General features: G+C 44.0%; 1 protein-coding gene across 1 annotated transcript; it reads left to right on the top strand.

Moving 5' to 3' along the window:
- The first annotated feature begins 317 nt into the window (after positions 1 to 317).
- On the top strand, positions 318 to 27,115 carry LOC140483591 (kappaPI-actitoxin-Avd3b). The gene is made up of 5 exons (XM_072581828.1): positions 318 to 421; positions 5,608 to 5,733; positions 12,484 to 12,549; positions 15,848 to 16,018; positions 21,918 to 27,115. Exons 2-5 carry the CDS (start codon positions 5,712 to 5,714, stop codon positions 21,941 to 21,943), a joined length of 285 nt encoding a protein of 94 aa, XP_072437929.1. The 5' UTR covers positions 318 to 421; positions 5,608 to 5,711; the 3' UTR covers positions 21,944 to 27,115.
- Positions 27,116 to 27,699: the final 584 nt, after the last annotated feature.

Raw genomic sequence — 27,699 nt, 5'->3', positions numbered from 1 at the left:
ACCCCACACACATGCCAAAGACTGATAGGGATGAGCTGGAAGCTAACGCTACATGTGCATATTGGCCAATTGTTAGATGGACTCAGGGAATTATAGGTCAGAGAAGATGAAGAGACTGACTTTGCACCGGTTCGCTTTTCAGTGACCTCTCCAAGGCCGAAAACCTCAGTACTGATCTAAACACTTCATTATTTTATATCTTTTTCTCATGTGCTTCCATTGGAGGGCCCCAGGCCAGACTTAACTTTCACCAAATACCGGGTGGGTGCTGCTGAGGCTGCTGGGTGTTAATTATTGTTGTGTTGTCCACGCTGTCCTTGTCCCTTGCTCCATCTAGGTCTCTCGTCACACTCACTACCTTATTCCCGTCAAATCCCTGTTCTAAAGATTTCGCATGAGGAGGACTATGATGGTGCCAATGGTGAGTCTGTGTCACTTGTCTCTTCTGTCTCTTGTCTCTGAGGTGAAATTTGTTCAAGTGGGTATCATTTTTGATGAGCGATTGCAATCCCTTGCATATTCTTTGCAACCAAGAATCAGGCCATTTGGCCTTTCTGGTCTGTGCTGGCCTACGAGGGCCGGTTAGCTCAGTTGACTGGGGTAGAGACAAAAAAAAACTGCAAATGCTGGAATCCAAGGTAGGCAAGCAGAAGGCTGGAAGAACACTGCAAGCCAGGCAGCATCAGGAGGTGGCGAAGTCAACATTTCGGATGTAACCCTCCTTCAGGACTGCGGGGTAGGTGTAAGGGAAGCTGCAGATAAAGAGGGTGGGGGTGTGGAGATGTGGGGTGGGGAGTGGGGCAGGGTAATGAGGTGGGGCCAGGTGAACACAGGTAGAGGGTACAGCTTGGTTGGTCAATTGGAGGAATGAATTAGGTTGGTAGCTGGAAGGAAGTGTTGGTCGGAGGATTGGAATAGAGGGGGAGGAGCTGGGAAGGGAGTCAGGGGGATGGGGAGGGAGGTTATTAAAAATTGGAGAACTCAGTGTTGAATCCTCTGTGCTGTACGCTGCCCAAGCGGAAGATGAGGTGTTGCTCCCTCAATTTGCAGTGCGATTTGCTGTGGCAATGGAGGAGGCCAAGGATGGTAATGTTGGAAAGGGAATGGGAAGGGGAATTAAAATGGTCAGTGCCTGGGAGGTCAGGGTGGCCCTGTGCTTACTTATCCCCACCTCACCACCCTGCACCCTGCCCCCCATGAGAACCCTCCCCCACCTCCCCCTTTTATCTACAGCTTCCCTTACACCCTCCCCCAGTCCTGAAGAAGGGGACACCCGAAACATCGACTTCTCCACCTCCTAATGCTGCCTGGCTCGCTGTGTTCTTCCAGCCTCCTGCTTGTCTACCAGTTGACTGGGCAGCTGGTTTGAGTTGCAGGGTGATGCCAATGGTGTGGGTGCTATTCTTAGTACCAGCTATATTCACCAGGAAAGCCTCCTCTGAACCTCACCCCTACCCTGAGGGTTTTGATACCCTGTCCAGAGAGTGATGAAGTATAACTCAGGTCCATGTCACCTGAAGGAGGTGCTAATTTCCAACTCCCACCCACTGTATAGAGATGCTAGAATCACACTCTGGCAGAAATGAGCCATTAACTGTAACTAGTGACTGCTTTTTCAGATGGATATTGTCTTTGCAGCTTGTCCCATTCTGGTTTTTGTAATTTTCCTGCCTTAAATTTCATTTAAGCACAAAGTTACAGCTGTCCCGTACACCTGAACAATCTTCATTACACCTGCTCGCTTTCCTTGTCTCTTCTTGGGTTTGAAAGTGAGGACTGCAGATGCTGGAGATCAGAGCTGAAAATGTGTTGCTGGAAAAACGCAGCAGGTCAGGCAGCATCCGAGGAGCAGGCGAATCGACGTTTCGGGCATGAGCCCTTCTTCAGGAACGTCGATTCGCCTGCTCCTTGGATGCTGCCTGACCTGCTGCGCTTTTCCAGCAACACATTTTCAGCTTTTCTTGGGTTTGCATGACTTCGAATACAGCCTTTATCCCGGGGCAGGACTTTGGCTTATAGCAGGCACAGCAGTGTCAAGATTCAAGGTTAGGTTCCCAATATACCACCAAAATATACCATCTGACATGGAGGTAACCAAGTAAGGACAGCAGAGAATCTCAATTAGACGTAGAATCGAGTACAATACTTGAGCATCTTTTCTTCAAACGCACTCATGTCACAGAGTCAAAAATCATATGACACCAGGTTATATTCCAACAGGTTCATTTGAAATCACAAGCTTTTGAAGCGATGCTCCTTCATCAGGTGCAGTGAGAGAGAGTTTATAGGCAGAGAGATCAAACGATCATACAATTGGTGTAAGTGGGCAAACCTAAAATGGCTGACCTCTGTTAAAAAGGAGATGCAAGTTTTGATTGATTAAGATGCACGTACATGGAATAGTGTAGGTGGGATGGGCTTCAGATTAGTATGACGGGGCAGCGCAACATCGAGGGCCGAAGGGTCTGTACTGCACTGTAATGTTCTATGTTCTATATTCAGAATCTGTTTCAAGTCACTGCCCTGAGATAATTAAAGGTTTTATCTGTGTCTGCCTAATTGCCCAAACTTCAATCAGGTGTGATGTGGAGCAGCCGGTGTTGGACTGGGGTGGACAAAGTTAAAAATCACATAAACACCAGGTTATAGTCCAACAGGTTAATTTGGAAGCACTAACTTTTGGAGCCACCTGATGAAGGGGCAGTGCTTTGAAAGCTAGTGCTTCCAAATAAACCTGGTGGACTGTAACCTGGTGTTGTGTGATTTTTAACTTCAATCAGACAGAGATACAAAAGGTGACATCTCAGGTCTGACACTGAATTGTAGGTGTGAGCCGTCATTCAGAATCTATCTCCAAGTTTTAATCAGGCTGGTCTTGTTCCGAAAACAGAAATTAATAAAATGTCACACTGACTGTGATGACAAATTGAGAGTTTTTGAATGTTGCACTAATACAGGTTTAAGAACTCTACAGATATTGACCTGCATCCAAGTCGTAGACAAAGGAAAAACTTACCCTTCCCTGCTTTCTTAGAACAATAATTCACTTTTTTTTAGAAGCAAGTAGTTGCATTTGTGCAGCACCTTTGACACAGTAAAACATCCCAAGGCACTTCACAGACCTTGACGCCAGGAAGGAAATTCAAGGATTTGGGTTGGGTGACTCGAATGCTTAAAGAGATCGTTTTTTAGCTGATTCTTAAAGAAAGGGAGTGGAATTAGATTCTCAATGGCTGAAAATATGATCGTCAATGGTGGAGAGCAGGAAGTGGACACAGGGGTGCTGAGTTCCAGATGATTGCAGAAAATTAGTGCCAAAGGAAGTCTGAGTGGGACTTACTGGAGGTGACAGGGATCTTGCCTGTCCCTCATGTCACCTCTTTGTGGGGAGGTCTGCCCACTTAAGTGCCAGTCAAGACCCTGGAGGCGAAAGACCTTCGGAAGAGAGCTGCAGCCACTTGAGAGCTCCAGAATGAACCAGGCCAGTATTGTAATGTCTGATGTTCATGCCAGTGATGTGTAGTAAGAGGCACCCACAGTCTCAGAGGACCATCGGGCTGCTCTCTCAATTGAGAGACAGAGGGAGAGATAACTGGTGGTTTAATCCAAGGGTCATAGAGTCTTAGAGCTGTACAACATGGAAACAGACCCTTCGGTCCAACTCGTCCATGCTGATAAGATATCATAGAGTCATTGTTATAGAGTCATAGCGATGTACAGCACAGAAACAGACCCTTTGGTCCAACCTGTCCACGCCGACCAGATATCCCAACACAATCTAATCCCACCTGCCAGCACCCGGCCCATATCCCTCCAAACCCTTCCTATTCATATACCCATCAAGATGCCTTTTAAATGTTTTAATTGTACCAGCCTCTACCACTTCCCCGGCAGCTCATTCCATACTCGTACCACCCTCTGCGTGAAAACGTTGTCCCTTAGGTCTCTTTTATGTCTTTCCCCTTTCACCCTAAACCAATACCCTCTAGTTCTGGACTCCCCATCCCAGAGTAAAGACTTTGTCTATCTATCCTATCCATGTCCCTCATGATTTTATAAACCTCTATAAGATCACCCCTCAGCCTCTGACACTCCAGAGAAAACAGCCCCATCTGATTCAGCCTCTCCCTATAGCTCAAATCCTCTAACCCTGGCAACATCCTTGTTAATCCTTTCTGAGCCCTTTCAAGTTTCACAACATCTTTCCAATAGAAAAGAGACCAGAATTGCACACAATATTCCAATAGTGGCCTAACCAATGTCCTGTACAGCCGCAACATGACCTCTCAACTCTTGCACTCAACAATACTCTGACCAATAAAGGAAAGCTTACCAAATGCCGCCTTCACTATCCTATCTACCTGTGACTCCACTATCAAGGAGCTACGAACCTGCACTCCAAGGTCTCTTTGTTCAGCAACACTCTCGAGGACCTTACCATTAAGTGTATAAGTTCTGCTAAGATTTGCTTTCCCAAAATGCAGCACCTCACATTTATCTGAATTAAACTCCATCTGCCATTTCTCAGCCCATTGGCCCATCTGATCAAGATCCCGCTGTAATTTGAGGTAACCTTCTTCGCTGTCCACTACACCTCCAATTTTGATGTCATCAGCAAACTTACTAACTGTACCTCTTATGCGCACATCCAAATTATTTATATAAATGATGAAAAGTAATGGAACCCATATCCTAAATAAATCTAGTCCCATTTGGCAGCATTTGGCCCATATCCTTCTAAACCCTTCCTATTTATATACCCATGCAGATGCCTCTTAAATGTTGCAATTGTACCAGCCTCTACCACTTCCTCTGGCAGCTCATTCCATACACGTACCACCCTCTGTCTGAAAAAGCTGCTCCTTAGTTCCCTTTTAAATCTTTCCCCTGTCACCATAAACCTGTGGCCTCTAGCTTTAGACTCCCTTATCCTGGGAAAAAGACCTTGGCTCACCCTATCCATGCCCTTCGTGATTTTATAAACCTCTATAAGGTCACCCCTCAGCCTCCGACGCTCCAGGGAAAACAGCCCCAGGCTATTCAGCCTCTCCCTGTAGCACAAGCCCTCCAACCTCACCTCGTAAAAGCTCATAATATTACACCTCCCACAGCTGCCATATCATACCAGGAATGGGGGTTGATTAGCTTGGGTGGCTGGTATGTCTGATCCCAACATCATGGGTTCAGTTCCCAAGTTAGTTGAGATTATGAGATGCCAGTGTTGGACTGGGGTGTAGTTAAAAGTTAAAAATCACACAACACCAGGTTATAGTCCAATAGGTTTAATTGGAAGCACACTAGCTTTTGGAACGCTGCTCCTTAATCAGGTGATTGTGGAAGGAGCGATGCTCCGAAAGCTAGTGCTTCCAATTAAACCTGTTGGACTATAACCTGGTGTTGTGTGATTTTTAACGAAGTTGGTTGAGGTTACCATGAAGGACTCTCCTTCTAAACCTCTCCCCTCGCCTGACCTTCAGGTTAAACCACCACTAGTCACCCCTCTCCAATGAGAGAGCAGTCTGTGGTTCTGTAGGACCTTACCTTGCACGTAGTATAATTAACATTAATTTTTTTTCTTCTTTGTTGATGCATTTGACAAACCTGAAGGGAAGGAACTGAGAGTGGTGGTAAATGGGAATGACCCCGACTATGAACATTTCTATACAGTGGAAAGCTACAACGAACAAACAGCAGATTACGGACCAGATCAAATGCAAAGCTCAGAAATAATGCGTAAGTGTTCCTCACTGCCTTTCGACTTAACACGTGGTTTTGTTTTCAGGGTTTAGGGACATTTTGCTCACAGCATCCCGCAAGATAGACTGATACTCCCCCAATTGGAGTCCAGAGAAGTGAGATTTCTTCAGAATCTATGAAATTCTTTGCCAGTTTGGCCCAGTAGGTGCTGTTCCCACCAGCTGGGATGTCAAAACCAGAGGACACTGAGATGAGGAGAGCTCCCTTTGGTCTTCAATCTTTAGAATTTCCAGTTGATGTTCAGTTGGTGAATATGGAAAAGACAGAGATTGTTGAGCACAGGAGGCTCAAGAGAAGGGGGGGCTCAGGCGGAGAGGTAGAAGTGACGTAGATCATCCGTGTTCTTACTGAATGGTGGGGCAAGCTTTAAGGTTGAATGTCCTCCTCCTGCTCTTATTTTTACCTTCTCACTTTCCTATGTACTATATTCATATACTATGCGTGCTACTTGCAGCACTGAGTAAAACAGTCTCTGTCAGTAGATTTTTTTTCTTTATTCACTCCTGGGATACAGGCTGGGCCAACTCTTATTGTGCGTCTCTGGAGAAGGTCGCGTTAACCCACTTTCTTGAACCACTGCAGTCCACGCTGTCCAAGTAAGATGCTGACAGGGAGGGAATTCCAGGATTCTGACCCAGCAACACTGATGGAACAGCAATAAATTCCAAGTCAGGGTGACTTGTGTGTTGCGTCTGAGGTTCCTCAATTGGAATATGAACAGAGATCCAAGTGGATCCCATTTTTGGTTTCTGTGTAACATTCAGGGATTGCCTTTTCTTTTGGATCATGACTCAGGGAGAACAGGTGCAAAATGTCACAAACTGAGTAGGATTGGACCTTGCCTTGATTTCTGGTGCAAGTCTTCCCCAGATGCTATGACGTGATATGAGACTAAGAGCCGAAATCGAGGGATGCACAGAAAAGTGCCCGAACTCTGAAACATTCAGTGGAATTCATTGCATGGTGTTTCCAGAGAGCAGTAGCGCAGTTGTGGAATTCTCCTCCCAATAAGCCGAGGATGCTGGGGGTCAACTGCAGACGAAGCCAGTTCAAAGATTCCCGATGCAGTGAGTGGTTAGGATTTGGAATTCCCTGCCTGAGGCACGCAGAAAGAATCCGTTGAATACCTCAAGCAAATGCTTTTGCAGGATTACAGGGATGGAAGAGAGAGATTTAAAACTGAAAATGCTGGAGAAACGCAGTAGGTTTGACAGCGGTTGTGGAGAGAGTTAACCTTTCGAATCCGAAACGCGTCTTCTCCAGAACTATTGCAGAAGAGTTAACATTAGACTGGAAGAATTACCTCTATTGGTCTCTCCTCAGATGTTGCCAGACCTGCTGCGTTTCTCCAGCACTTGCTATTTTTTATTTCAGATCTCCAGCATCCGCAGCACTTTGCATTTATTGGACAGTGGGATTAACTCAGCTGCTTTTGCAAGGAACTGTTAAGGGTATAAATGGCTCCTTTCCATGCAATATTCATTCCATGATTCTACGCCCACACTTCCCATTTTCTCAGACACCGTTGACAACATTACTGCAGTTCCCCTTTGACGTTGCAACAAACCGACCTTGCCTTTGTTACAAGCTTACTGCCATTACTCCACCATCTTTGCTTTGCACAATTTTCAAGGACCTCCCTAATGGTTTTTTTTGCTCCCTTCCCATTCCTCTCCCCTCCCCACCCTCTGCCTCTGTATTTGTTGAAAAGCTCTTAAATCTCTAACATCGCTTGGTTCAGATGCATGATTATCGTTTTGGAATGTTAATCCTGTTTATCTCTCCACAGATATTGCCTGGCCTGCTGAGCACCTCCAACATTCCCTTTTCCCATTTCAGATTTCCAGCATCTGTATTATTTTCCTATTGCATCTAAAATTGGTCGATTTATTGCTTGAAAACAAACGCGTTTTAGTGATGCTTCTACACATCAGGACATTTCACAAGAAATACCAATGTAGAGGGTAGACAACATTTTATACTGTATGAGAAGATAGTGCTGATCCGTTGGCAAGTGGATTTTGATGGGTAGAGGCATGGTTATGGAGAATGCAACAGTTTGTTGATGACTGACAGCCAACTGCCGAGCTTTGTTTAAATTTTACAGGTTGACTCTGATTGGTTAAGCTATTGCCTTGCAATATGAACCACAGAATGGCTGTCATCTGTTGCCAAAGTCTACTCGATAACCAATCAGCATCCGCTTCTCAAACAGTATAAACATTCCTTCCCCTTCACTTGGATATTTCTTGAGAATTGCCCTGATAAGTGCAAGATGAGAAACGTTGGCAGATTTTGGCTTTTTATCGGCAATATTTCAGTTCTGTCCTAGTGGAAAGGCTTTTTTTTAAAATAGTGCTACTAAAATACTGAAGGTACTGGTCATGCTAAAATTTCATTTTGAAGTATGCAAGGAGAGTGTATGAAATTAACAAGTTTTACTGGTTATTCTTCACAATCAAGCTCCATTTTTGATTTTTGTTCTTGCTGGATGGATATCACTGGTAAGGGCAGTTTTTGTTGCCCATCCCTAATTGCCCTAGAGCAGGTGGTGTCAGGTGAGGTTATCCATGGTGGCAAGGATGGCTTAGCGGAGTTGAGTAAAGGTCAACCACAATCTAAATCAAGGACAGAGCTAATTCAATCGACACATGCTCTAAAATAAGCCCCCTGTCCATTTAGTCAGCCAGTGCACAAAGTAATTTCATGGAATACCTAATTTCACTGAGTACCAGGACACATTTGCCACTGGTGCATTGTGGGAAGAGGTTGTGGAAGGCTGGTGGTTCATCTCACTTTTGTTTTCCCATGTTTCACAAGGGCAACAGGTGTGCCCTCAAATCTGTGGCCAACAGTGTTGCCAACTCCGGTCAAATCTCTTCTGGAGGTTTGGTCACATGGTCTGCTCACTCTCACCCACTATTGGTCGCCCAACATTCCTAACCTCACCTTGTCCCTTGCCAATTAGAAAACGATTGGATGATTCTTGACTGTCAGTCAAATGAGCTTTCCACCTTCTCCATCTGCAGTTATTTTGAAAACTAATAAGCAAATGCGTTAAGCCAAAGAAAATGAAGAAAACCCATCTTTTATTAAAGCCCAGCTCTGATTGTCGACACAGTTTTCACCTGGAGGAGCTTCCTGTAGATTAATTTTCAGTTCCCTGGAGATCTCCAACCAAAGCTGTGTCGAACCCTATATTGAATACACTTACACAGTAAAGTATCTCCTCATGTCATTAATGAAGTTATGGCAACTGGTGAAAGGTGCAGTAATATGACCTTTCTGTTCTGGAAAGGATATGGAGGCATTGAAAAGGAGCTAGGACCATAGGAAAAGTGACACCAGAACAGAGAGGATATACTTAACAGAAAAGACAGAACAGACTAGAGATCTTTACCCTAGAGAAGACAGAGGGTGACCTAAAAGAGGTCTTTAAGGGAACACAAAGGTAGACATGGAGAGGATATATCCACTTGTCTTCAGACCAGAGATCATAAATATCAGACAGACACCAATTGATTGATATATATCAGATATGGCAGTAGATTGAAATAGATCAGAAGGACACCAATAAATCGATATATATTAGATAAATATCAGACAGATACCAATAGATCGATAAATATCACCGACACAAATAGATCAATAAATATCAGACAGATACCAATAGATCGATAAATATCACAGACAAGAAGGGATCAATAAATATAAGACAGATACCAATAGATCGATAAATATCACAGACACCAATAGATCAATAAATATCAGACTCCTATAGATCAATAAATATCACAGACACCAACAGATCGATAAATATCACAGACACCTATAGATCGATAAATATCAAACAGACACCAACAGATCGATAAATATCACAGACACCGATAGATTGATAAATATCAGACACCAATAGATCGATAAATATCACAAACACCTATAGATCAATAAATATCACAGACACAAAGGGATCAATAAATATCAGAAACCAATAGATCGATAAATATCACTGACACAAATAGATCAATAAATATCAGACCGACACCTATAGATCGATAAATATCACCGACATGAATAGATCAATAAAATCACAGACACCTTTTGATCGATAAATATCAGACAGATGCCAATAGATCGATAAATATCACAGACGCCAATAGATCGATAAATATCAGACAGATTCCTATAGATTGATAAATATCACCGATACCAATAGATCGATAAATATCACAGACATCTATAGATCAATAAATATCAGACAGAAACCAACAGATCGATAAATATCACAGACACCTATAGATCGATAAATATCACAGACTCCAATAGATCGATAATTATCAGACACCAATACATCGATAAATATCAGACAGACACCAATAGATCGATAAATATCACCGGCACCTATAGATCGATAAATATCAGACAGACACCTATAGATCAATAAATATCAAACCGACACCTATAGATCGATAAATATCACAGACACCAATAGATCAATAAAATCACAGACACCTATAGATCAATAAATATGACCGACACCTATAGATCGATAAATATCACAGACACCTATAGATCGATAAATATCAGACAGACTCCTATAGATCGAAAGTATCACAGACACCAACAGATCGATAAATATCACAGTCACCAATAGATCAATAAATATCAGACCGACACCTATAGATCGATAATTATCACAGACACCTATAGATCAATAAATATCAGACACCAATAGATCAATAAACATCACAGACACCAATAGATCGATAAATATCACAGACACGAAGGGATCAATAAATATCAGACAGACTCCTATAGATCGATACCTAACACAGACACCAATAGATCGATAAATATCAGACAGACTCCAATAAATCAATAAATATCACAGACACCAATAGATCAATAAATATCAGACAGACTCCTATAGATCAAAAATATCACACACAATAGATCGATAAATATCAGACCGACACCTATAGATCAATAAATATTACAGACACCAATAGATCAATAAATATCAGACTCCTATAGATCGATAAATATCACAGACACCTATAGATCAATAAATATCAGACAGACACCAATAGATCAATAAATATCACAGACACCAATAGATCAATAAATATCAGACCGACACCTATAGATCGCTAAATATCACAGACACCAATAGATCAATAAAATCACAGACACCTATAGATCGATAAATATCACAGACACCTATAGATCGATAAATATCAGACAGACACCAATAGATCGATAAATATCACAGACACGAAGGGATCAATAAATATCAGACAGACACCAATAGATCAATAAATATCACAGACACGAAGGGATCAATAAATATCAGACAGATACCAATAAATCAATAAACATCACAGACACCAATAGATCGATAAATATCAGACAGAAACCAATAGATCGATAAATATCACCGACACGAAGGGATCAATAAATATCAGACAGACTCCTATCGATCGATAAATATTACAGACACCAATAGATCAATAAATATCAGACAGACTCCTATAAATCGATAAATATCACAGACACCAATAGATCAATAAATATCAGACTCCTATAGATCAATAATATCACAGACGCCAATAGATCGATAAATATCAGACCGATACCTATAGATCGATAAATATTACAGACACCAATAGATCAATAAATATCAGACTCCTATAGATCGATAAATATCACAGACACAAATAGATCAATAAATATCAGACTGACTCCTATAGATCAATAAAATCACAGACACCAATAGATCAATAAAATTACAGACACCTATAGATTGATAAATATCACAGACACCAATAGATCAATAAATATCACAGACACCTATAGATTGATAAGTATCAGACAGACACCAATAGGTTAGTAAATATCAGACACCTATAGATTGATAAATATCAGACAGAAATCAACAGATCGATAAATATCACCGACACCAATAGATCAATAAATATCACAGACACCTATAGATCAGTAAATATCAGACAGACACCAATAGGTCGATGAATATCAGACAGTAACCAACAGATCGATAAATATCACAGACACCAATAGATCAGTAAATATCAGACAGACTCCTATAGATCGATAAATATCACAGACACCAATAAATCGATAAATATCAGACAGACACCAATAGATCAATTAACATCACAGACACTAATAAATCCAAGATGGAATTCATAAACCAAAAAAAACCAAGGAATTTATGAAAAGTATCTTCACCCATGATTTGGAGATACCAATGTTGGACTGGGGTATACAAAGTTAAAAAAGGGTAATATCACACCTTCAATCACCTGATGAAGGAGCAACGCTCCGAAAGCTAGTGTGCTTCCAATTAAACCTGTTGGACTATAACCTGGTGTTGTGTGATTCTTAACTATCTTCACCCAAGCATTGCCAGGAATAGGGAACCTGTTGCCATGGGGAAGGTTGGGACAAATGCCTTTATAAGAAAGCTAGATAACCCCTTGAGGAAGAAAGCAGTAGAAGCATATGGTGATAACATTAGATGAATCAGGGTGGAAAGCTTTCCAGGAGAATAATGACCAGATGGCCTGAATGGCCTGTTTCTGTACTGTGGAATGGTTATATGTGCCACAGTACCACTGGCATTGGACCCTTCACCTAAAGTGATGAGCGCGCTCCTTCACTTCAGTACTAAAGGGACCACTCACATAGTTTGCCTTCCACCGACAGGCGATAAAGTAGACCCTACAACTGCACCACAACAGGAAAGGTATAGAAGAGAAGCCATCGAACAAGGTAGGAATCTCGTGATGCTGGTTTAGGAAGGGTTTTGGAGGGGGGTCGGGGTAAGATGGTGAGGGGGGTGCAGTGGGGTGTTGCTTCACAGACAAACCCACTCCTCCCCACAGCCCAGATTACTGATCTCCCACATCCAAGAGCCATGTTTGCCAAGAAGGGTGAAGGGACAGCAATAGGACATAATATCCTTTCCCCAAATCAGGGTCGCTCCTCAAAGCTTGCCTCAGACCAGCTATCAGGGCACCAGTCAGGGATTGAAACTGAGACCTTCCCTGAAGACCAGACCTTTTAACCCCCTCAAGATATCCCTTTTAAGCTGCAGTGATACTATAATGACTTAGACCAGCACAGGGTGCCTGCTGTTTGACTTTGTGCTGTGCACTCTGGCTTCAGGAGATGTGCAAAATCTTGTTCAGCTTTTCCCTGCACCCAGCTATCACATAACATCTGCTTGGATGTCTTGCAGAAGCAGGAGAAGTCTTCCAAGTCTGCTCTGTGGGGCACCCCTGTCGCCTTTGCTTTTCTGTCTATGTGAGCTCCTTTTAATCTGCTAATAACGGAACTGGGAAGACAGGGTGATAGACAGTTCTGTCACCCTCGGAGAGGACCAGACCAGGAGATAGAAAAGAGAGAGATGTTCTCTCCAACACTGTCCCTTACAAAAAGTGCTCCACTTTAACTCTGAGTCCTATATGGTATTACAAGACAAGCTGCATTAAAGCCTAGCTAACCCTAGATATCTGAAGTAAAATTGCTCCTTTCATAAAGGACATAACACGCAGGGCAATATTGGCAGCGAAGGACTAAAAAAAACTTGCATTCCTGGTAAGAATTCAAGATGTTCCAGAGTGCTTTATATTCACCAAATCAGGGATGACGTTCAGGAATTGCGAAAGAGAAACACACAAATGATGCACAATGGTGATCCCTCTGTCAGCAATGAGATTAATGACCAGATTACCTTTCTGTTTTGAAACTGGTTAACTAATTATTTGCTGAACCGACTAAACGCAGTCAGTAACACGCCCATCTCTTGGTCAGAAAGCAGTGGGCTCATGCCGCTGTGCCAGATCATCATTTCACAGCGTAACCCCCATTTCCGTGGGAATAAGGCTCTATCGGATGTGTTACGCTTTGGATGAGACATTATTTCTGGCTACTCAAGACCCGCTGATGATCCATCGAAGTTGGGAAAATTGAAGATCCCTTGGAGGGAAAGCAGGGAAGCAGTCCTAGCGTCCAAAGAGAAAGGATTGGTAGCTTACTTCATTGGTGTGGACGGAAAAAGTGGTTACTGTGTTCGCTGACGTATTGACGATCCCTTTGCAACCAGGGAGGTTGCCTCAGTAAATGTTTTTCCACTAATAGAACATAGAACATTACAGCGCAGTACAGGCCCTTCGGCCCTCGCTGTTGGGCCGACCTGTAAAACCAATCTTACACTAATCAAAAACCAATCGAACCTACACTATTCCATTTTCATACCTATGCCTATCCAATGACCATTTATATGCCCTTCAGGTTGGCAAGTCTACAACTATTGCAGGCAGTGCATTCCATACCCCTACTACTCTGAGTAAAGAAACTACCTCTGACATCTGTCCTATATCCATCACTCCTCAATTTAAAGCTATGTCCCCTCGTGCTAGCCATTGCCATCCGAGGAAAAAGGCTCTCCCTGTCCACCCTATCTAACCCTCTGATTATCTTATATGTCTCAACTAAGTCACCTCTCAACCTTTTTCTCTCTAACGAGAACAGCCTCAAGTCCCTCAGCCTTTCCTCATAAGACTTTCCCTCCATACCAGGCAATATCCAAGTAAATCTCCTCTGAGCCCTTTCCAAAGCTTCCACATCTTCCTTTAATGTGGTGACCAGAGCTGTGCACAAGTACGGTTGCGCAGGGTTTTGTACAGCTGCAGCATGACCTCATGGTTCCGAAACTCAATTCCTCTACCAATAAAAGCTAACACACAGTATGCCTTCTTAACAACCCTATCAACCTGGATGACACTACACTACACTACACTACACTACACTACAAGAATCTTACCATTAGCCCAGTACTCTGTGTTCCTGTTGACCCTTCCAAAGTGAATTACCTCACACTTTTCCGCATTAAACTCCATTTCCACCTCTCAGCCCAGCTCTGCAGTTTATCTATGTCCTTCTGTAACCTACAACATCCATAACTCCGCCGATCTTCATCCGCAAGTGTCATCCGCAAATTTACTCACCCATCCTTCTATGCCCTCATCCAGATCATTTATAAAAATGACGAACAGCAGTGGGCCCGAAACAGATCCTTGTGGTACACCACGAGTAACTGAACTCCAGGATGAATATTTCCCATCAACCATCACCCTCTGTCTTCTTTCAGCTAGCCAATTTCTGATCCAAACCACTAACTCACCCCCAATCCCATGCCTCCGTATTTTGTGCAATAGCTGACCATGGAGGTTAGGGTTAGGATCAGTGGATGGATGTGTGGAAGGGAAAATTCTAAATTGCAAGGTTAGAGGCAGAATATAAATTACAGCAGAAAAGGCTTGTACCCACACCAAGACCTGACTCTCGGCACACGGTGCAATATTTTGTCCGACCACCCGTGACAGTCTGTCAACCCAATCCAACCTGATGAGAAAAGCCAAGCATCTGCTCAGTGACAGCGTCCATTTATCTGGCAGTTCCCATGACCAAGAGCAGGCATCAATGGCAAAGACAAGGTAGACCATGGATGGAAACTGGAAATGCAATTGGGTGGAGAAATTGTTACTTTGAAGGGGGTTAGTGCAAGAGAAGGGAGACCAAGCAATGAGCATAGGGCAGGCCAGGAGACAGGAGGAAGGGGAGAGAAAGATGGGACAGTGAGAGATGGGAAAAGGAACCTTGAGAGAGAAGGAGGGAGAATGTTGACAGAGGGTACAAGGAAAGAAGGAATTGAGAGTATGGGAAAAAAAAGAACTTGGGGGGGGGGCAGTGGATTAGAGGAAGAGAGAGAGAAATGAAAGACATTGGGGGAAAAAGTCAATGGATTGAGAGGGGAAATAGAGAAGGGAGAGAAAGAAGGGTGAGGGAGAAGTGGGGAAAGAGAGACAAGGGGGGTGGGGGGGGGTGGGGGCAAGACTAAGGAGTAGGAAAAGGGAAACAGGGTGAGAAAGAGAGTGAGAGTGTGTCCGGGAAAGGGGAAGAGTGAAAGAGAGAAGTGTAAGTCTTTGAAAGGGGCTGTTCTATTACGAGTGAAATACATCAATGTTTTTTTTCTAACTGCTTGACTGTCCTTTGGATTGAACAGAGCCCTGCCTGTTGGGCCTGGATGAAGGAACATGTTCCAGGTACACACTGCGTTGGTATTACCACAGGAGGACAGACAGATGCCGGCCCTTCATTTACAGTGGCTGCGGCGGCAATGCAAACCGATTCCAGACACAGGAGGAGTGTGAACAGAGGTGCAAGAACAACAAAGGTAAGGCTTCAGGTTCCTACAATGAAATCTCGGGGTCCTTCACTAAACCTTTCTTAACCTTGTCTTCATATCCCCTCATTCCCTTCCTAATCAATGAATGGTAACTTGCTCATTTCTCCTGGGTAAGTCACTTCTTTTAACCACAATGAAACGTGTGCATGTGTATGTGTGTGGATGCATCTGTGTATATATTATGTGTGTCTGTATCTATGTGTGTCTTTGTAGATGTCTGAGTGTGTCTGTGGGTGTGCATGTGGATGAGTGCATATGTCTGTATCTGTGAGTGTGTGTGTGAGTGTGTATGTGTGTCTATCTGAGTGTGTGCATATATGTCTAACTGTTTGTGTCTGTCTTAGAGTGTGTCTGTGAGTGTGTGTGTATGTGTATCAATGTATGTCTACCTCTGTATATGTGAGTGTGTATATGTGTCTATCTGTAAGTGTGTATGTGTCTCTGAGTGTGTCTGTGTCCAACTGTGAATGTGAGTATATGTGTATTTTTATGTCTATTTGTGTCTGTCTGTGAGTGTGAATGTGTGTGTGATGAAGAGGAAATTTCTTAACAGGCTGACCCTGCTAGTCTGTCATAACTTTAACAGATGGTAAAGAGTTGAGTGTGACAACTCAAGTAAAATTCACCCTTTTCAGTTTTCACTTTGTTTTGTTGTTGGCCAAATACCTTTAGCATCTCCCCTGAAATGCCCCCTCCCCACTCCCACCCCCCCACACACATGCTAACCTTTCATAATATGGGAAATCCGAACCAGCAAGCGCCCATAATTAGCACTGAGATGAATGACCAGGTAGTCCAATTGTTGATGTAGGTATGAGATAACTATTTTCTGGATTAGTGGTGCTGGAAGAGCACAGCAGTTCAGGCAGCATCCAAGGAGCTTCGAAATCGACGTTTCGGGCAAAAGCCCTTCATCAGGAATAGAAGCACTAATCCAGAATCTGGTTTCCAGCATCTGCAGTCATTGTTTTTACCCATAAGATAACTATTGGACAGGACACACAGGAGGACTTATGCTCATCTTTGAAACAGCACAATGGAGTCTGTTGCACCCATTAACAAGAGGAGAGGTGACTTCTTGTCTTCCAAAATAACGCAACGCCAACAATGCTGCACTGGGAATGTCGGCCTCCAACCCACAGCCTTTTAAGTCAAATATGAGAATGTTACACACTGACACACAGTTGCTACATCATTAAAGACTGGCCCTAGATTTGCCTGTTCCAGTGGTTTGGGTGGGTAACAAACAACAGGGGCATTTGCAATGACCAGGCCAACTGAATAGTCAAGGTTTTTTTCCCCAAGATATGGGAGGCCAAAACTAGAGGGCATAGATTTTAAGGTGAGAAGGGAAAGACCTTTAAAGGGCCAGTTTGGGCAACTTTTTCATGCAGAGGATGGTGCATGTTTAGAACGAGCTGCCAGAGGAAGTGGTGGAGGCTGGTACAATTACACAATTTAAAAGGCAGCTAGATGGGTATATGAACAGGAAAGGTTTTAGAAGGCTATGGGCCAAGTGCTGGGCAAGTGGGACTAGATTAATTTCGTTAAAATTCACACAACACCAGGTTATAGTCCAACAGGTTGATTTGGAAGCACTAGTTCCTTCAACAGCTCCAAAAGCTACTGCTTCCAAATCAACCTGTTGGACTATAACTTGGTGTTGTGTGATTCTTAACCTTGTACACCCCAGTCCAACACCGGCGTCTCCAAATCATGACTAGATGAATTTAGGATATCTGGTCGGGGCTTTGACGAGTTGGACCGAAGGGTCTGTTTCCACACTCTATGACTCAATGACTCCAAAATCAGATTCATTGTTCACTCACCTAATTATAATCTGTGGGATCTTCCTGTGACACCTTTGCATATCACTTTGAGATGTGTCTGAGGGACATGTTAGGTGCAATGCACATTCAAATATGTCTCTTTGTTTCTGTCCCTCCTGTTACTATTTACAGGCGGTTCTGTACAAAGTGCCAATGCAGACTAGGCAGCTTGTGAAACAAAAAGAGCAGCACTGGCAAAACGTGAGGGGTTTGACATGTCATTAGTTGATATCCCTTGATTACATTAAGGCTGAAGCAGCCGGTATTAACTTTTGATGTTAATTGCCTTTGACATCGATGATAGGTAGCATGGACCAGCATACTTCTTTAACAGAGGCCAGCTATGTTGGCAATCAGTCGTCTTGTCTGCCTGTGTTGGACTGACTGACAGTAATGCAATGGCTTTGAGGGAGATTGTGTAAGGCTACATATCCCTCCCAATGTTGCTCCAGCTAGTTATTCATTAGAACTGCCAGATCAGTCACGTCAGTGTCCCTGCTGCAACTAGTAAGATGCTCAAATATTCTGAACTCCATAGAAAGACAATTTTGTTTCAGCTTTTCTCTAGAGAGGTAAAAGCATTATAATCAGTTCATAAAACTTGCTCATAATTTTCGAAGGATTTAATTTGTCTTTCCACCTCAAATCGCAGCCTCCTCCCATTGCACTGTTAACACTCACTCCTCCTGTAGAATGGTTCTGCTTTGAGACTCAACACATTTTGTAAAGATGGAGAGACCCCATCATGTTTTTAAAAAACCAGACCAGCATGGAGGTCCGAAATACTTATTACCTGACTGACTGTTTGTTAACAGGTCAAAGAAATTAATTCTGCTTTGTAGATGCTATTTTCTTAAGAGGACCAGTGTGTTTGAATAGTGGTTGGTTGGGAAAGGGGGAGGTACAATGAGACGTGGGTGTCCTTATACATCAGTTGCTGAAGATAAGCAGGCAGTGAAGAAGGTAAACGTTATAAAAACCCAAAGAACTGCGGATGCTGTAAATCGGAATCAAAAACAGAAATTGCTGGAAAAGCTCAACAGGTCTGGCAGCATCTGTGGAGAGAAATCAGAGTTAATGCTTCAGATTGAGTGACCCTTCCTCAGAACTGGTAAGTGGTACGTTGGTCTTCATAGTGAGATGATTTGAGTAAGGGAGCAATTGTACAGGATATTGGTGAGACCACACCTGGAGTATTGCGTGCAGTTTCTGTATCTGAGGAAAGATGTTCTGGCGATGGAGGGAGCATACCTAAGGATTCCCAGACTGATTCCTGAGGTGGCAGGACTGACATGTGGAGAGAGATTGGATCAGTTCGGATTATAGTCACTGGAGTTTGGAAGTATAAGGGGTGAGTCTCATTGAAACCTGTAAAATTCTAACAGGATTAGACCTGGCAAACACAGGAAGGATTTTCCTGATGATCAGGGAGTTCAGGATTAGGTGTCCCAGTCTCAGGATATGGGATAGGACATTTAGAACTGAGATGAGAAATATTTTCCCCCAGAGAGCAGTGAGTTGGAATTCTCAGCCTCAGAAAGTAATTGAGGCCAAAGCATAGAATGTTTTCAAGAAGAAGTTAGATATAGTTCTCAGGGCTAAAGGGATCAAAGGGTATGGGAGAGAGTGGGAATAGATTACTGAGTTGGATGATCAGCCATGATCATATAGAGTGGCGGAACAGGTTCGATGGGCCGAATAACTTACTCCTGTTCCTATGTTCTGCGATTCACTGTTCAGTATTGGGGTTGACCCAGCAGCTAGGACAATCAGACAGTCCACCCCCATGGCTTTATCTGGTGTCAGGCAGTTGTCCAGAGTAACCCTTTGGTATTTGACGCTCCTTCATGTAATTCTGCAATTTTCACTAGATTGGATTGTTACAGGAATCAAAAGTCTTCTGTCTTTTGATTCTTTAGACCAGTTCAGTAACATTCAAAAGGAAACTGAATATGGATTCAGTAAAAGAAAGGTTTTAACCCTTTGGGAAGTTGGCAGGTGGGAGAGGGAGGTTGGAGAACAGGTGAGTGGGACCAAATGGATGAATCTTTCAAAGAGTCAGTACAACACGATGGGTGAAATGATCGACATTCTGTACTCTATGATCCTATATGTGTGCCTAGCTTGTGAAGGTCATCGAGTCGTACAGCTTAGAAACAGGGCCCTTCTGCCCACCATGTCTGTGCTGACCAACAAACACCAAACTACACTAATCCCATTTACTCGCACTTGGTCCATGTCCTGGCATTTTAAATGCTTGCAAGAATATCTGCCTCTCCCATTCCCTCAGGCACACTTTCCATATTTTACCACCCTGTGGGGGTAACATGTTGCCTCCGATCCCGTCTAAACCACTTATTCCTCCTCACCTTAAACTTGTACCCACTGGTCTTAGACATATCTCTCATGAAGAAAAGATCTTCATGATCTACCCTGTCTGTATATCTTGTAATTTTGTCTACCTCAGTCAGATCCCCCCCCCCTCAGCCTCCTCCACTCCAGGGAAAACAAACCCAGCCCATCCAGTCTCTCCTCATAACTGAGTCTCTCCATCCTCAGCAACGTCCTGGTGAATCTCCTCTCTCCTTTGTCCTCAAACTCTTTATCCCAATGGGTCACCATAACTGACAGCTACCGTGTCCTTCCCCAATCCTCTCTCAACCTTTAATCAAGGACTGATAGACTTGCCAAAGATGGCCAAATTTTAATGTAGGACTGGGGACAATCCTTGACGTAAAAGTCAGGAAAAGCCAACCTACACTTGTCCACTTGCCCCTCCCCACACTCCAGCTGTTCAACGGCTGACATGCCCTTAATTGGCTGCAGACAGGACTTCTGACCCATCAAAGGGAAGGCTCCACCTATTGACAGCTGAAAGCCAATCAAATGTCGCAGCAGCACCATCAGGAGCAATGGTCACCTCTGGGACTACAGCGAGTGCCCTGATGAAAAGGGAGCCATGGAGTCCAGATGGACTAAAGTCCAGGTCCCACCCAGTCCAGGCCCCGCTTGAGGAGGATGGGAGCTTGGTAAGACCTATCTGGGCTCAGTGGCAAGACATTAGGTGGGAGATGATGTTGCTGGACTGTCAACCCGGAGACCCAGGTAATGTTCTGGGGACCTGGGTTCAAATCCCTCCATGGCAGATAGTGGAACTTGAATTCAATAAAGAATCTGGTTTAAATTAGGATGTTCATTGTTGATTGTTTGGGGAAAAGCCCATTTGGTTCACCAATGTCCTTTAGGGAAGGAAACTGCCATCCTTACTGGTCAGGCCTGCGTGCAATTCCAGACCCACGGCAATGTGGTTGACTCTTAACTGCCCTCTGGGCAATTAGGGATGGGCAATAAATGCTGCCTGGCCAGTGATGCCCTCATCCCATGAATGAATTTTGGAGGAAGGCAGTAAAGGGAGCATCTTGAGGCAGCCTCCAATGGGCATTCAGATAGGAGGCATATTGCGAACAGCCCCTCCACCGTGGGTGCTGCCATTGTGTCCAATGTTACACGTAGCTCCCTCTCCCCTTCCCCTACATCAACTCCCAGCCATGGACTGAGAAACGTCAGCTCTATCCCAAGCCAGTTGGCAATGTCCAAAACAAGACACTAGTCTGTATCTCGATAATGCGTTTATTCATAGAATGCAGCATTGCACTTGACTGGCTCCTGCCTCCTCTACCCCAGGTCCTAACAGTCTCCCTTCAAGTGCTCTAGATACTTAATTAAGCAATACCCATCACAAAATCTGAACAATAAAATTGACATGCCATTAACAAAGACATGTACTTGTTCAATTCGACCCAGTCAACTGTCAGCCTCCCCAAGAGGCTGGGGTATTTGAGCCCTCATCTACCCCCTCCCCGCACCACAAGGAGCTTAATCAATCTGTTTTAGACCTGGGGCCTACTAACACTGGTCCCAGGTAGTGCATTGACACTTGTAGTCAGTAGGCCTGCCTATTTTGTCAAACTACACAGGCCTTTATGTTGTTAAGAAACTTCTGGGTTTAAATAAAGAGCAAATAGCTCAACTGAAATCTTTTCTTTTCGTTTTAACAGAACCAAGCAAACAAGGCAGAAGCTGAATAAAACAGAAGAAGAGTCGGAAAGGTGTAAATTTTTAATCACAAGCACTGGGCAAACAGCAAACAAGGCAAAGTGGGCCAGCATATCTGAGTGTACCCTGTTTGTAATTAGTGAACTTGGTGTGATAATATGCAATTGTTTCAAACAAATGGTGCTTTTTTTTTAATTTCTCAGAGTTTCTGAATTAAGGTGAAATCTTGATAGATAATTTTTGAACAAACAACTCAGAAAACTGTTTGGATGGGAATGCGTCACTTTCCAAATTCTGCTGTGCATCATCAGCAGGACCATTATCACCATGGTGATAGATTAAAGTCAGATTCACTGTTGAAGTCCTCATCCATAACTCTGTTGTCGAAGAGACAAGGCTTTGAAATGTTGGCCATTTTTCCAAAATGTGGTGATTGTGAGCCCATCTCCAGCCTGGTAATGAGCTGGGCTCAACAATGACCTTTCACCTTTGTCCCCCCCCCCCCAACTCCCATCCCATATGTTGCCCCTGGGATTCTGGGACCAAATTAACCCCCTTTCCCCGACTCCTCCACTGGGAAGGTGCTGAGCACATAAACTCCACCTTAGGTAGAGAGAAGCCAAGGCAGGAGTTAGGAACATGGGAGTGTCCTTCCCCCTGGATTAAAGCACTTTGGGCCAAAGTTTTTGGCTGCGTGTAGATGTGCTGTGCCCACACATGAACATACAAATTAGGAGCAAGAGTAAGCCATTCAGTGTATTTAACTTACTGTGCCATTTCATGCTGTCATGGATAATTGTGATTGTGACTAATTCCATATTCCAACCTATCCCCGATAAGCCTTGACTCCCATGTTAGCCAAGAATCCATCTACCTCCAGCTTAAATATCTTCAATCTTTCTGCTTCCACTGCTCTCTGACGAAGGTAGTTCCAAAGAGACATAGTCCTCCAATAGAGAAAAACAAATCTCCTCAGCTTGAACTGTGTCCCCTCCTTCTAGTCTCTCCAACCAATGGAAAAACTTATTCAGCATCTACTCTGTCAAGTCCCCTCAGCTTCTCAAATGTTTCGATGCAATCACCTCTCATTGGTCTCCACTCCAATGGATGTACCCTTACCTGTCCAACTCTTCCTTCATACGTTTACCATCCTCCAACACATTCAATCAATACTACATCTCAGAGACAAAAAAAAACTGCAGATGCTGGAACCCAAGTTAGACAAACAGGGGGTTGGAAGCCTGATCTCCCGGTCACCGCCCATTTCAATTCCCCTTCTCACTTCCTCTCTGACATGTCCATCCTCTGCATCCTCCTTGGCCACATTGAATCAGACAGCAAATTCGAGGAACAGTGCCTCATCTGCCTGGGCAGCCTACAGCCTGGAGGACTCAATGTTGAGTTCTCAAATTTCAAGTAACCTCCCTTCCCCTAGCCCGGCTTCCTTTCCAGCCCCTCCCCCTCCCAGTCCACCCACCGATCTTCCTTGTAGCTACCTATCAGATTCATCCCTCCCACTGACCAGTCAGGTCATACTCATTACCTGTGTTTACCTATCGCTACCTCACCAGTCTGCTACTCCCCACCCTACACAGCCCCCTCTATATCTGTAACTCTTGCCACCCCCACATCTAGTCCTGAAGAAGATTTCTCCGCAAAACGTTGACTTCTCCACCTCCTGATGCTGCCTGGCTTGCTCCCTTCCAGCCTAATAACACATTGAAGTTTGATCTTATTTGTTCATGAGATGTTGGTGCCGCTGGCTGGGTAATTGTTTATTGCCCGTTGCTGGTTGCCCCTTGAGAAGGAAGTGGTGAGCTGCCTGCTTTAACCGCTGCAACCCAATAGTTGTAGGTACACCCACAATACTGCAAGGGAGGGAGTGCCAGCAAGTTGACCCAGTGACACTGAGGGAATGGTGATATGTTTTGACATTGTCCCGAGAGGAGACCCATCCCTGAATGAACACCTTAATGATTACTGATCCCGCGGAGGCAGGGGGAGTTCCACATGGCGGGGGAGAATGTCAATCCTGTGCTCCTGTTCAGGGGGAGGGATGGGATTGTTGGAGCATTCATTCCTGCAGACATTGCCCCCTTGTGAGTGCAGGGTGTATGCTGCACTCAATCCCTCTCTGTCTGCAATCCACTGAATCCCCAACCCCGCTGAATCTCCAGAGAGAATTATGAAGTTCAGTCAGAGGTCAGAGGATGCTTGTGGTGTGGTGGTAGTGTCCCCATTTCTGGGCCACGAGGCCCAGGTTCAAGTCCCATCCGCACAAGAACTGTGCAATAGATTCTCTGAATTGGCTGATTAACAAGGACCCCCAAGTCAATGAGTGTCATTAGAGTCCATCGTGAATGTCCGAGGTGTGGGATACTCTGAAGCATAAGATGGTGTGGACCTGCTGGAGCCTGCATGAGGAGGGACATCTGACTGGAGCGAAGATACTCTCGGCTTGAACAGCCTGATGATACACTTTGCCCAGAAGCAGCATTCGGATATTCGGGTGGTTTCTGGGGAACTGTACCTTCTGCAAAAGTCGAAGCCTTCAATCAGAACGGGGAACAGGAATACAATCTAGACATGTACTCCTTTGTATCCAGTGTCAACAGTAGCACATTTAAGTAGCACTTACAGCCTGTCAAAACATTCACAGGAGGCGTTACCAAACAAAATTCCACACCAAGCCTCCTGTGGAGATATTAGGACATGTGAGGTGACAGCGGTAGATTTTCAAAAGTCTTTTCAATGAGGAGAGAGAAGGCCAAGAGATTTAAAAGGGTATTCCAGCGTTCCCGACCACACTTAGCCACATATTGCATCGGAGGAGATGTTGCAACCACTGCCTATAGTAATGTTTCCATGCATGACAATTTTCCAGCATTGTCAGACAGGGGACTTACCCTTAGGTCTGAGCGCAAATGAGAGAAGACTTAACATTGGAATGAGCATCTCCAAATGACCAGCATGGCTAGGAGAAACTGAATGGTCACTTCCTGCCCTGCGATTCCTGCGCATTCAGTCAAATCTATCGACTCCCCTGCCTTGTTGTCTGGTCGGGAGATCAGCACTTGGAGTTAAGATGGGCCATCACATTCCCACTACAGCAGTAGCTAACTTCAGTCAATGAAAGGATTTCACCTCAATAGGTGTGCAAGCACTGAGAGAGGGACCCAGTATTACAGATACTGTTTTGGGAGGGGGGGGGGTGGAAATAAGGCTGTATATGTTTGTAGTTCTTTGTTCAAAATTATAATAAGAGAAGCCACTCTACAGAAACTTGGTGCTATAATCATGTTCTAGTTGGACGCAGAGGCCTCTTACACACCAGTAACCTGCGTGCAAATTATTTATTGTGCACGATGAAAACGCTTTCAGGAATATGAAGGAAGCTATCACGACGGGGTAATACTGCCCCCTTTTCCAAATCTGTACACACCTCCTCCCACCCAACACTGACATTACTAAGGGAAGACTGAATTGCAGAAAATAAATCCCACTCCCCTCCCAAAGCATGAAAAAATCCTCTTGGATAATTCTATCAAACAGAAAACTCACCAAATGCCATCAGAATGTACAAGCCTTGGAATGGTGCCAGCTTTATCCCTTTAAGCAAAATTGATTTTCCTGATGAAGAATGCGGTTGTGGTTTTAGTTTTCAAACTGTTTGATGTAGAAAATTATTGGTTGTTATTTGTCTACAAGAAAACAGCCTCGCTGGCAACACCAGCTTTCTTTATCATTTTTCCTTCTTGTTTATTTTTATAACTCCCACACCGCGACCTAACTGCGGTAGTGCTTATTTCTCCCCGAGCACCCATATTGTGTGTGTGTGCAGATGACAGACACAGTGAAAAATGAGTGCATAAATCTTTATTGATATTTCTCCACCAGGAAGAAAAGAAACACCCGAGTAGCCAGTGACAAGCAGAGCCCTTCTCATCAAAGGGGAACGCTGCGTGATCAAAATGTGAAAGGAGAGGGCAGAGACGAAATCAAAATAGAGGCAGAGGGGGGATAAAAGCATTTCACACTCCGCTGTGCCCACCGCTCCCTGAAACCCTCTAGGGTGTTGCCAGCTCTCTGTATATTCATTCACAGGATGGGGGCATTGCTGGCTAGGCCAGCATTTATTTGCCCATCCCTAATTGCCCAAACTCAACCATGTCATTGTGGGTCTGGAGCTTCATGTAGGCCAGACCAGGTAAGGATGGCAGTTTCCTTCCCTAAAGGACATCAGTGATCCACACGAGTTTTTCCAACAATGGATTCACAGTCATCATTTGACTATTGATTCCAGGCTTTTTAAACATTGAATTCAAACTCCAGGAGCAGGATTCGAAGCCGGGTCCCCAGAACATTAAAACTGAAAGAACTGCGGATGCTGGAAATCAGAAACAAAAACAGAAATCGCTGGAGAAACTCAGCAGGTCTGGCAGCATCTGTGGAGAGAAATCAGAGTTCTCAGGAAGGGTCACCGGACCTGAAACGTTAAGTTTGATTTCTCTTCATAGAAGCTGCCAGACCTGCTGAGCTTCTCCAGCAATTTCTGGATTACCTGAGTCACTGGATTAGCGATCCAGCGATAATACCACAAGGCCATCACCTTCCCACAATGCTCCTCACTCATTACCCCTGAACCCCTTGCTAGGGCCATTTCAGAGAGGAGTTGTGGATCTATTGTGGGTCCACAATCACATCAGATAAGGACAGCAGCTTTCCTTCCCTAACAGACATGGAACCAGATGGGTATCCACAACAATTATTGATACTTCCCATGGTGACTACCACTTTCAGCTCCAGTCTTATGGAATGAGTTTCAATTCCACCATTTTCCATGGTATTCCTGCTTTCTAGGATGTCTCGATCAAATCTTGAAAGACCATAATCCTTAGTTTGAACAAATCTTCTTCAGGACAGCAATCAGTTTGGGATTTGGAATTAACTGGATAGAGCATTGGTGTTTTTCCAAAAGTGAATTGATTTGAACTGAGGAAAGGCTACAATAGTTTTTGTGACCAGTCTTCCTTTAACATTGTCCGTCTCTGGGTTTTCCAGAAATGCTCCCTGGCTTCTGTTTGCTTATTGAGTGTGTGCCTGTCCGTGCGTGTGTGTATATATTATATAAATATATATTATAAATGTCACCCACAGTTCAAACTTGATCAATTAAAGACTGCATACCTCTTATAAATAAGTGTCCAGTGTTGCCTTGTTATTTCAATAGGTTCTGCACTTCCTGAAAACGGGGAAACTTTCCCTCCTTCTGTTTTGAAAAAGTCAAGTAATTAATTGATGGCAAAACTAGCATTTGTTCCCCAACACTCGATGCCCTTCAGTAGAACGGTGGTGGATCTGATCCATTGCAGTCTCATGGTGAATGTGTTTTATCGTCACACACAATTGGCATTCTATAATTTTGACCCAGCAACTATTGCACCGGGTGGCGCAGTGATTAGCAATGCTGCCTCACAGCAAGAGAGACTTGGGTTTGATTCCAGCCTCGGGCAACTGTCTGAGAAGGGTTTGCACATTCTTCCTGTGTCTGTTTGGGATTCCTCTGGGAGCTCCAGTCTCCTCCCACAGTTCGAAGATGTGCAGTTTAGGGTGGATTGGCCATGGGAAATGTAGGGTTACAGGCATAGGATGGGTCTGGGTGGAATGCTCTTCAGAGGGTTGGTGTGGACTTGGTGGGCTGAATGGGGATTCTATGATTCTTAAAAAGTGCTGAAGAAGCTCAACATGTTTGTTAGAATCCATGGATTGAAAGCCAGGAGTTGA

Source organism: Chiloscyllium punctatum, chromosome 12 (genome assembly GCF_047496795.1).
Source record: "Chiloscyllium punctatum isolate Juve2018m chromosome 12, sChiPun1.3, whole genome shotgun sequence".
NCBI lineage: Eukaryota > Metazoa > Chordata > Chondrichthyes > Orectolobiformes > Hemiscylliidae > Chiloscyllium > Chiloscyllium punctatum.
This window is presented reverse-complemented; position numbering and strand designations above follow the sequence as displayed.

What these genes read in the sequence shown, in the direction of transcription:
- LOC140483591 (XM_072581828.1), top strand. Translation starts at nt 5,712, where the DNA reads ATGCAAAGCTCAGAAATAATGC. An exon ending in AAGAGAAGCCATCGAACAAG is followed by an intron (nt 12,550 to 15,847) that starts GTAGGAATCTCG and finishes TGGATTGAACAG; the next exon opens with AGCCCTGCCTGTTGGGCCTG. An exon ending in GAGGTGCAAGAACAACAAAG is followed by an intron (nt 16,019 to 21,917) that starts GTAAGGCTTCAG and finishes TCGTTTTAACAG; the next exon opens with AACCAAGCAAACAAGGCAGA.